We start from the raw sequence: 11,363 nt of genomic DNA, 5'->3' as shown, positions 1-11,363 counted from the left end.
TCTGTCTCTAAATGTGTATTCACCTCCAGACTCATTACTGCAGCTGGTTTCTCTCCAAAAAGCGTCAGGCTGTTGGGAGCTGGACGCCACACTGGCTGATGTGTTTGGGAAGACGGAGGATGAGCTGACCAATCAGAAACCAGCACAGGTGAGAGATGTGATGAAATAATAAGACAGCCATGATTGTGTCCAGGGTCCAGTAACAAATGGTTTGTCCACAGGTGGATGGGTCAGTATGGGCCACTCTCCTGGCTCTGATCTGGTTATATGGCTGTAAAATAGAGCAGCAGGTGGAGTGGCAGTTTGTGGCCATGAAGGCAGCGTCATGGATCGGCTCTCAGAAAGGTGAGATCTCAAGACCACATTCATTCAGTCAGTGTTCATCAAGAGACGTTTGAGCAAATATCTTCAGTTCTTTGACACAGACTGATGATTTGAGTGTGTGTGTGTGTGTGTGTGTGTTTCAGTGGGTGATCTGTCTCAGTGTGTGTGTGTTGGGAATGTCCTGCTCGGATGTCAGGTGACCAAAGAGACTTTGGGAATCTGAAGACATCTGTGTTTCCACATCCTGATCTGTCAGAAGACCAATAGATACTGTTACATTTACTCTGTTATGTGTTTCATTAACATGATTTGCTCAGATCAACATCAGATTGTAAGTATATGTGACCTACACTATCATTTTGTATCAAGTTTTGTGTACCAAAACAATAATAGCCTCTGTTTTTAATGATATAATTATGTTTTCAAGATCAGGTCACATATACAGCAAACAAAATGTTATTTTCTGTTTTTGTTTTTTCAATAAAAAAATAAAAACTTTTGCGTTGTCTGTCAGGGATTTATGAAAGCCGTTGGTCCTCAATTAATGAGGATACTTTCACACAGCAGTTTTCAACATTTCAACACTTGAATTATTTGAATTAAGGAAATGAAAACTAAAATTTACTGTTTTGAAAAGGTGTGCGGAAAATCCCCACACGGCAGAATCATCCGCGCAATGCGGAAGCTGTATTCAAATTTGACAGTTCACAACAGCAGTTCCGAACATAACCTAATTAATATTCATGAATTTACGTGCACGAAGTAATTAATATTCATTAGGCGCGACTTTATGCGGTCTCCTATTGGTCCACAGACTGATACTGCCCCGATCATTGAGCGACTTTGGGAAATCATCTCCCCTTTTACCCAAACATTAGTCACCTTTAGAAACTTTTAAAACACTTATTTACTTTTTATTTACTTTTACTATTTATCGGAATGTAAAGACTTAAGGCCGATTTTGAGGCAGCAGGTTTGGTGTTGACCTTTACTTTCGATTTGACGTAAACTGACTACGGAGTGTGAGAATGGTGAACTGCGGTCTGGTGACTGAGAAAAATGAGCCAGGTATGAATTCACCTGTTTACTGTTGCTATTACCTGTTTCCTAAATTAAGACTTAAGGGTGTTTTTTCCTCACAGTTTGTGGCGAGGGCTTTTTCTTTTTATTACTATAAGTACGACATGAGCTGAAAGACAGCTTCACCCTCATGCACTGATCTATAATAGATGCCCTTATGACATTTGGAAGAAAATCTTTTTGGTTTGCACGTTCTTGTTTTTATGATAATGTGAGAGATTAATAAACGTAAGTTTGCAGTTCAACTTTAAATTCAAACTCATCAGCTACGCCTACAGAATGCCCACAAAAATAAGTCAGAAAGTTTATTTGTAATGTTGTTCTGCTGTATTTGTGATGTTGTTGTGTTGTGTTGTGTGATTCAGTGCCTCTGAAGAGCATCTCAGTAGAGGTTCGGGTTCAGGATCATGTAGCCACAGTCTCCTCCACTCTGCAGTATGTGAATGAGGAAGAGCGCCCCCTGGAGGCCTTGTTCGTCTTCCCTCTGCCTGCTGATGCTGCTGTCTGCCACTTCAGTGCCAAGATCGGAGAGCAGGAGATTGTGGCAGAGGTGCAAGACAGAGAAAGCGTGAGTCGACATGCAAACTGCAACTCAGTTGCATATATTTTTACTGTACATCACGTAACAAAACTGTATCTTGCAGGCGAGGGATCAGTATGATGACGCTGTGAGTTCGGGTCAGCAGGCGTTTCTGTTGGAAGAGAGTGAACAGAGTCCTGATGTGTTCAAAATGAGTGTTGGGTGTTTGTCTGCGGGTCAGAACGCTGCCGTTACCATCATCTACATCATCGAGCTCGCTGTGCAGGCCGACCACTCACTGCGCTTCTGTCTGCCGGCTGTACTCAACCCCCCGATACACACCAGCAAGTTCTACAGCAGCTGCTTCAGGTTCAGGTGCTGGTATAGTCTCAGAGATTTCATCAGGAGCTGTTCCCTACACACTGACTCTCAGTGTCCATGTGAGCTCTCCAAAGCCCATCTCCAAAATAGAGTCCAACTGCACTCTGGATCCTCTAGTGTTCCTCCACTCTGATCACAGTCAGGCTACGGTACTGTGTGTCTTCATGTGTTTATCTGGATGTGTGAGCAGAGCAGTTTTATGCATGTGTTGTTTGTGTGTGTAGGTGAATCTGAGTTCTGGTCACATGTTTGATAAGGATGTTGAGCTGTTTGTGTACTATCAGGATACCCATCAGCCCTCTGCTATAGTGGAGGCAGGAGTGACCACTGCCCCGCCAGGTACGACCTTTAGATTAGACTTTTTTGTATTTCCGTGTTTCTGGCTTCCAGATTGACACTTGCAGAGTAAAAGTTACTGGGGGCTGTGCTTTCTTTACAAGTAAAATGTGAAGGCAATTTATAAAATTCATATACTAGACAAGAGTACATGGTGCATAGTACATAGCAATTGTATAGTGTGTTATTTGGGACACAGATTTTCTAACTTAATTTCAGGCTCTCTAATGAGGGACCCAGTGGTCATGCTAAGTTTGTACCCAGAGTTCCCAGAGGAAGTGATGAAATCACTGGCAACTCGAGGCGAGTTTGTTTTTGTGATTGACAGATCAGGCAGTATGCGCAGCATGATGCATCATGGAAGAGGAGCACAGATCCGCATTGAAAGTGCGAAGGTTAGATTTAATGTTCAATACAGGGTCTTTTTATTCCAGAATTATTATATTGTTATGGGTCTTAAATTTATATTGGGAATCAATTTGATTTTAAAAAGTAGACCTATGATTGTGTACAGTAAGACTAGGAATGTGCATTATAAAGTCCATAGCAATCATGTTGAGTTTAAATATCTGATATGTTGTATAGTTATTCTGGTACAAATCAGCAAGGTGCATGGAAGGAGAAATCAAAAGTATAGTCCCAAGTCAGAAAATGTTGAGATGTTTTGTAAAATGCAATAAAATCAAGAGTCTGATTTGTTAATTCTCATTAACCTTTATTTATCTGACAAAATTTCCAATCTTTTCAAATAAATTGTTAATTTGTATAAATAAATTGTATTTTGTACATAAAAGCAAATTTTATTTTGATGGCTGCAGCACACTTCAAAAAAGTTGGGACAGAGGCATGTTTAACACTGTCACATCATCTGACTTTCATAGTTGTTAATTTTGAATTGCAAAGTTGTTTTTTAAATGAATTTCTTTGTATTTGGAAACTTTTAGTTCTTAAGAAGACCTGTGTAAACACATTGGCGAAATAAATTCTCTTCTCTGAATAGCTTGATTTCTCCACTTAACAAGTGTGGCTGGTTTTGTTTTAAAAATATTTTGAGTCTAAATACCTGTCTATGTCTCTCTATAGGACACTCTGCTGTTACTGTTGAAGAGTCTGCCCATGGGATGCTACTTCAATATCTATGGATTTGGCTCTAATTTTGAGTCCTTCTTCCCGTTAGTTTCTAGATCTTCATTTATAGATATTCACTTTTGTAATGTGTCAGTGGAGATGAAATGTTTTTCTGTTTTTGCAGTCAGAGTGTTGAGTACAATCAGAAAACAGTTGATCAGGCTCTGAAGAGAGTGAAGGAAATGCAAGCAGACATGGGTGGCACAGAGATTTTAGAGCCTCTGAAACACATCTACAGTCAGCCCTGTTACCCCGATCACCCCAGACAGGTACTGTATGGCAGTTCAATGTGTACTTGAACTGGTCATTAACATTTGTATGAATGTGCAAACAAGATTTAAGACTCAGATGTTTTTCTCTCTTCAGCTGTTCATCTTCACTGATGGAGAGGTGTTTAACACTAAAGCAGTGCTGGACCTGGTGAAAAGTCACGCTCACTCTCACAGGTAAAGGTCTGCTGGGTTTGGTCTGTCCATCATTCATATTTTCATCACTAACAGTAACACAGTTCATTGTGTCTTCAGGTGTTTCTCATTCGGGATTGGTGAGGGTGCAAGTGCCGCCCTCATCACAGGAATGGCCAGGGAGGGATCTGGTCACGCTCAGTTCATCACAGACACCGACCGCATGCAGCCCAAAGTAAAGCTCTCCACTGGATTTCACAGGCACAAATGTTTCCCAGTCAAATGTCTCAATGGTTTCTCTTTCTCTTCAAACTATATCAGGTGATGCAGTCGCTCAGGTTTGCGCTGCAGCCCGCTGTGGTTAATATCTCTGTGGATTGGACCCTTCCAGACGGTGTTTCTGTTGACACACTGTCTCCACCCATCAATGTGCTCTTCCAGGGTGAAAGGACACTAATTTATGCCCAACTTAAAGGAGAGGTGAGATGATTTAGCCTGTGATTCCTTAATGAGAATTAAAGACCAGATTAAAAAGGATCTGCCTTTTCTCTGTCATAGAGTTCAGGAGGCTCTGAGGGAACAGTGACAGTCAAATACAGTCTTAAAGATCAACCAGTAATAAACCAGCTCCACTTCTGCCTCAAACCAACTGAGGAAACAGGGTAACACATAGAAACATAATGAATTGGACTAACATAAACTATTTTCTTCTAATTCAACAAATTTCCTCCATGTTTCTGCAGGTTGTCCATTCACCGGCTGATGGCTCGGACCCTGATCCGTTCTCTGGAGCAGAAGGAGAGGTCAGGTGGAGCAGATGCTGAGGGCATCAGGAGCAGGATGGTGGAGCTCAGTGTTCAGGCAGGAGTAAGCAGTGTTCATACAGCCTTCATTGCTGTGAATAAAGACAGCAGACAGACTGTGAAAGGACCCCTGCTGCAGAGAAGAGTGTCGACATACGGTTAGTGCTCTCAGAGTGTGTATAAAATCACTTTGACTGTCACTTGACTACGTGATGTTAAGCTGTGATGTGTTCACCATAATAAGATGAATGTGAAATCAAATGTTTTTCAGATTTCCTTCTGGCGCTGACTGCACCAATATGTGGTAAGACAAACAACAATCTGTTAATTGTTTGTAATGATGTGGTGTGTTCATTTGATCAAAATCAAGGGTTCGAATTTTCAGTCAGATGTTTAGTGCTCTGATAGTGTGTAAATAAGTGACTTAACTATTTACTGAAGCTCATTTGATGTGTTAATCTCATCAAAATTACATTTTTCTTTAAGACTGTACTGTATATAGAGTCAAGGATTCCTAATGTAGCAGTGGCTTTTGCATGGCAAACAATACATTTTCTTCAAAAAAATCCAGTTAAAATTATGACTTCAAAATGATTTATGTAACATTTTACATTTAGTGTGTGCAGCTCAATAAAATTAATTTTAACTTGTTTTTTTAGGGATGCGGAATTTTCGCTTTCACGGTAAGATAATTATATGTGTTATTTAATATGCAAAACTGTTATTTTCAGTCTGCATGGGTGACATTTTTGTGTTTTAGGGAGGATGTGGTAAAGAGCTCTTTTCTGTCTCTTGTGTGTGGTGGTTTCTTGTGCCTCCATATCAATTCCAAAGTTTTTCTTGTTTGTTAGTTGTATTGGATATGTCTGTTTTTGGCTATTTCTCCAGATGTGACTCTGTTTTGACCTTTGGTTTCTCTATCAGTAGTTCTGCCAGTCAAAAAATGTGACTTGTCGTCACTGTTGGGTAAATGCACCACAGTGTAAGGCTGTGTTTACACTGGCTCAAAAAATCTGATTTTTTGCACACATCTGAGACTGATTGGAATTTGTTGTACATGTGTAAATAAAGAGCCGCAGAAGATCCAGTTTTTTTTTACATCCGATCTGGGCCACTTCCAAATGTGGATTTTTATTAGATACATTTCCAATATCTGGACATCTGACCTACGACTAAACATGCATATCTGATTCTCCTCATAACTGCAAGACACCACAATGCGAGACAGTGTTTTAATGCAGGCTTGCTGTATATGCTCTTGCATTTTATTGAGATGGGAACTTTATATGTAAGAAATTGCGCAACATTCAGAAGCTGGGTTTCCCCTGTGAATTTTGTAATTTTATACATCTTTATCTCTCGCTAATTCATTCAAATAAATCTAATCTTACAGTGCTATTTTATTTCTCTTCAGAATTTAAATCTAGCAGTAGATTAAATAACAAATGAAAATTAACGTTATTTTCCAGTCAGTAAGCACGGCCATTCAAAACCTGAAATCCTACTACCATGTGCATAGTAAAGGGACAGGCGGGAGGTAATGTAAACACAAATATCGGACACCAGTTGTCTCAAAAGTGAATGTACACAGGCAGGCCAAAAAATTGGATATGGTCAAAAGATCGTATCTGTGCGTTAGGATCTGCATTGTAAACGCAGCCTAACAGTTCTGTAGAGTATAGAAAGTTTGAAGCAATGATTGTTGTTTTCATGGCATATTACAAAATTGGAACATTTAATTTTTTGATTTACCATTCTCACCAAACCACACAACTACTGAGAGTTCAGAATGAATATTCCGATTCATGTCCAAAGGAGGGACCTCCTCTATCGCACCCTTAAGCAGGAGTGAAGAGACTTCTTGCTGCAGAACCAAAGCCTCTAAGGTCATAGCTATGTAGCGTTGAGTGAACCTATGAAAGAGATGTCTATGGGTGGGGGGAAATAAATGCGTGGGTACTAGTGTGTCTAATAGAAACATACCAGTCTTTTGACCCGCTACCACCCTCCCGGAGGCATGAACAATAATTCATTTCACCGGTTGCCTAGTCAGCACTTGCACTAAACAGCAGAGCCAACGGGGCAATAGGCAGGCATAACACAGCGTGACCAGTGTAGTCTGATTCCATAACAAGTGAATTTAATGAATCAATTTTTTTTAGCAGATCAAACATCTGAGCTATCATACTGAGAATCAGTGTTGTTACTGACTAGAATTCATTTTGTTTGTAGTACATATGGAAGAAATATGTTAGTACATTTAGTTTGTTTAATGTTCTTTAGTATTACGTGTTTCTGTCTGTTACTACTAATCTTATTAAAGGGGTTATTGGATGCTAAGTTCACTTTTTCATGTTGTTTGAACATTAATGTGTGTTGGCAGTGTATGTACAAATCTACCCTATAATGATAAAAATCAATGCAGTGGTTTTTAATCAATCAGTAAAAATAATATCCTCTTTTTCAAAACGAGCCGTTCTCAGATGCCTGTTGTTGTGGCGTCACACGGACAGAGGCCGCTCCCACAATAGTTGATTGACATGAGCTCTTACCTCAGACCAGCTGTCACAGTCCAGTAACTTTCCTTGTTTTGATGCCAGAGCAGGGATGTAAGTTAGACAAGAATTTATCAGATTGAGTGATTGAGGTGTTGTGTTGCTGGATGTAATAATGAACATAGTGGTCGTCATTTACTCCGACATCTCAGCCGCTGAAGATGCAGTAGATTACGCTTGTTTGTGAAGGGAATGCGCCTTCCGATCTACATATATCCGTCTATGTTCGTGCGAATCATTCATGATCCAGCTTCACTAACAGCAGAAGTGAGTATAAGCGTTTTTTTTTTAATCTTTGTGATCGCCTTTCCTTATAACGTGATAGTTAGAAAGTGGTAGTTAAATGCGGCTAATGTAAACAAGACCGTCTTTCCACAGAGAGAAGAGAGGGGCGGGGTGAGCAGAGCTCATTTGCATTTAAAGGAACAACCCCTTTTTGCAGAGCTCATTTTGACAAGGTAAAAGGGTGTTGTTTTACAAAACCATTGAGAATTTTTAATCAAAGTATATTAGAGATTTTTTATAAAGACCCTGAAGAATCATTTCAACTTGTGGAAAATGGGCATCTGATGACCCCTTTAATCTTTCTTCTGAAACAAGTAAGAAAACAAATCATTTACTGTATTTTTTTGTTTGTTTGTGTTTTGGAAATGTTAAGTTTTGCGGTAGAGACATACATTTTCTTGTTTTCTTGTCTTTTCCATTTACGCCAGCACAGATGAAGTGGACAACATGAAGTAAGACCATGAACCCGCAGTGATTTACATAAGTGGTGTGTGTGTGTGTGTGTGTGTGTGTGTGTACTTGCTTTTGCTACATTGTGGGGACCCCACAAGGATAGTAAAACCTGAAATTTTTGACATTGTGGGGACCGGCTTGTGGTCCCCATGGGTACAAAAGCTTATAAATCATACAGAATGAGATTTTTTGGGAAAGTAAAAATGCAGAAAGTTTTCTGTAAGGGTTAGGTTTAGGGGTAGGGTTAGGGTAAGGGGATAGAAAATACAGTGTGGACAGTATACAAACCATTGCACCTATGGAGAGTCCCCACAAAGATAATAAACCAGACACGTGTGTGTGTGTGTGTGTGTGTTTGTGAAAGTTTAATTTAAAATTCTCTGTAAAACACTTATCCAATGTCACTTCATGGTTAATGATTGTTGTTGTCAGTTCCATAGGTTTTCATGCTGACTGTTTGAGTGAGACATCTCTACACGCAAAATCTGAAGGCAAACAAAGGAGTATATTCATACACTCGCACACACAAACTGGCAAACATGAGATTGACAGAACTTTAGTTCACTATGTACTGAATATACACTGTAATACTTCTGTGAAAGCAATTATTTTTCCAACTGTTATGGTACATTGCTGTCATATGACCAAGTTTTCGTCTTGAAAATAAAAACATTATTTTGCCTTTTTAATTTAAATTTAATTCTAAATGTATTTTGGCTATACAAATAAATCAGTCAACAAACAGGTGACAAGTACCACTCACATTTACTTTCAAAAATGTGAAATTCAGTTAAAATGCAGCTGCTTCAGTTTAAACCTGCTGTAGTTTGTTGTCATGTAACAGTTTACATTTGGAATGAGCAGATCATTAAGATGTGAAATGTGTTTGGTTTTTAGACTCTATATCAGTGTTTTAATGCTCTGAATGCATCTGATTGCATATGTGTTTTTTCTGTTTTCCTGACAGCAAGGATTCAACATGCTTATGTTGGATGTGGTAAGTGTTCCTCTTCAATCTGTGTGGGTTCCTTGTCCCTGTAAGAATGAATTTGTGGTGTTTGGTATGACAAACATCACAGCATTCTAATTCTTGCACCACTTTTTATGGGTTCACTAACAAACAAAACAATTCCAAGCAAATCAAAGATTTCAGTTTGTTAGTTCTGTTGAATGTGTCTGCTGTTTCTCCAGATCTGACTCTGTTCTGACCTTTGCTTTCTCTGCTTGTAGCTCAGCCGGCTCAGCCACTGGCATCTGAACGTACAAAATCTAAATCACTGCTGGGTATACACACCTCATGTAATATTAGTTGTTTGAAAGAGTGGAGTATGCGACATTTGACAAACTTATAATTTTCATTGCATTTCACAAAATATGCATGTCACTTAATAGTTAACAAGATGTGAACTTAATTTGTTTTTAGGGAAACTGCGTCGAGCACTGTCTCATAATCATGGTAAGATAAATCATACTGTTTACTTTTCTATTATGCGTTTTATTTGTTATTTTTTTTCTTTAGTGATGTTGCAATCCCTTATAGTATGTGGCTGTGCAAGAAATAAAAATGCAGTCACATTTCAAAGCTTTTCTTGTTTGCTTATTAATTATTTGCATTTGTTCATTTTTGTGATTTTTAATATTTGGAATGTGCTGATATATTTTTGACAGATTCCCAAAAGTTTAGACGCTCAAAAAGATGGCTGCTCATGATGAAAGTGACAGCTGTTCTGCATCATTGGCAATAAAGGGTGAATAAACCAAACATAGACACTGAAGTCAAACATTTCGGATGTTTTTAATTACCATGTTTTGTGCGCATCAAAATTGAGATTTTATGTGCATTCAAATTATTTCTATTAGATTATTAAATTAGATTATTGTTACTGTATCGCAACAAATATAGATTTTTAATCATGGTATTATATACGTAGACTTTTACAAGCATTTAGAACGATTATATGAACAGATTAGTTAGCACTTAGCATGGTCTGCAGCAGACTTTACTAAGTATCAGGGCCATAAAATTCAATAAACAAGAAGTTATAAAGTGAATTAAATATTTTCTCTTGAATATTGTCTATAATAATATTGCCTTTTTGCTCTGTTTCATGAAAAACGGTTCTAAACAAAGCCATTGTGTGTCTCTGCACACTGCTGTATTGCGTTACTGAATGATTTTTTTTAAAAAAAGATTCACTGACCCATTTTATGAACATTTGAACCTTGTTTCTGAATGATTAAGCTGTTTTGAAGGAATATATTGAATAAACGATTCAGGACTTAGTCATTAAGACAGTGGCTTTCTGCCACCTACTGGTAACTTTAGTTTCATTTTTAAAAGTAGCATTCTATTTTTTTCTATTATTTAGTATTTCTGTTTTCAATATTATATGTAAAACATTAATTTCATAATATTATTTATGCAATTTGTAAGTGCAAATTATAATTAAATATACTTGTCTTTAAAAAAATAAAAAATTAAGCCACTTGGACAATTTAACTTCTCAGCATAGCCTATTTTATTTAAAGTTTATCCTACGCATTCTGATACATATTGTTCATTAATGTCTCTGGGCTAAGCCCCAGATATCCACTCCGCCCCCCGGTTATGTTCAAAATAGAATATTTGAATACTAGAATATCACTATATACTAAATATACACATTATACTACATACTGTGTCTATATATAGAGACCCAGAAGGACCCGTTACTCCAGCTGGTTTCTCTCCAAAAGGCGTCAGGCTGCTGGGATCTGGACGCCGCCCTGGCTGATGTGTTTGGGAAGACGGAGGATGAGATGACCAATCAGAAACTAGCGCAGGTGAGAGATGTGATGAAATAATAAGACAGACTTGATTGTGTTCCGTGTCCAGTAACAAATGGTTTGTCCACAGGTGGATGGGTCAGTATGGGCCACTGTCCTGGCTCTGATCTGGTTATACGGCTGTAAAATAGAGCAGCAGGTGGAGTGGCAGCTTGTGGCCATGAAGGCAGCGTCATGGATCGGCTCTCAGAAAGGTGAGATCTCCATTCCAGACCACATTCATTCAGTCAGCGTTCATCAAGAGACGTTTGAGCAAATATCTTCAGTT

General features: G+C 38.5%; 1 protein-coding gene and 1 pseudogene across 1 annotated transcript in view; both read left to right on the top strand.

Moving 5' to 3' along the window:
- The window catches only part of LOC127156340 (von Willebrand factor A domain-containing protein 5A-like), a 51,535-nt gene that overhangs the window by 39,792 nt on the left and 380 nt on the right, over window positions 1-11,363 (top strand). Inside the window, 1 exon segment of the mRNA XM_051099106.1 lies at window positions 468-520. Within this exon segment, the coding sequence (XP_050955063.1) occupies window positions 468-520 (53 nt within the window).
- LOC127156344 (von Willebrand factor A domain-containing protein 5A-like) lies at window positions 1,156-11,095 on the top strand (annotated as a pseudogene).

The sequence above is a fragment of the Labeo rohita genome, chromosome 25 (genome assembly GCF_022985175.1).
Source record: "Labeo rohita strain BAU-BD-2019 chromosome 25, IGBB_LRoh.1.0, whole genome shotgun sequence".
NCBI classification, from domain to species: domain Eukaryota; kingdom Metazoa; phylum Chordata; class Actinopteri; order Cypriniformes; family Cyprinidae; genus Labeo; species Labeo rohita.
Note: the sequence above shows the minus strand (reverse complement) of the source record. Positions and strands in the feature narration are given on the sequence as shown.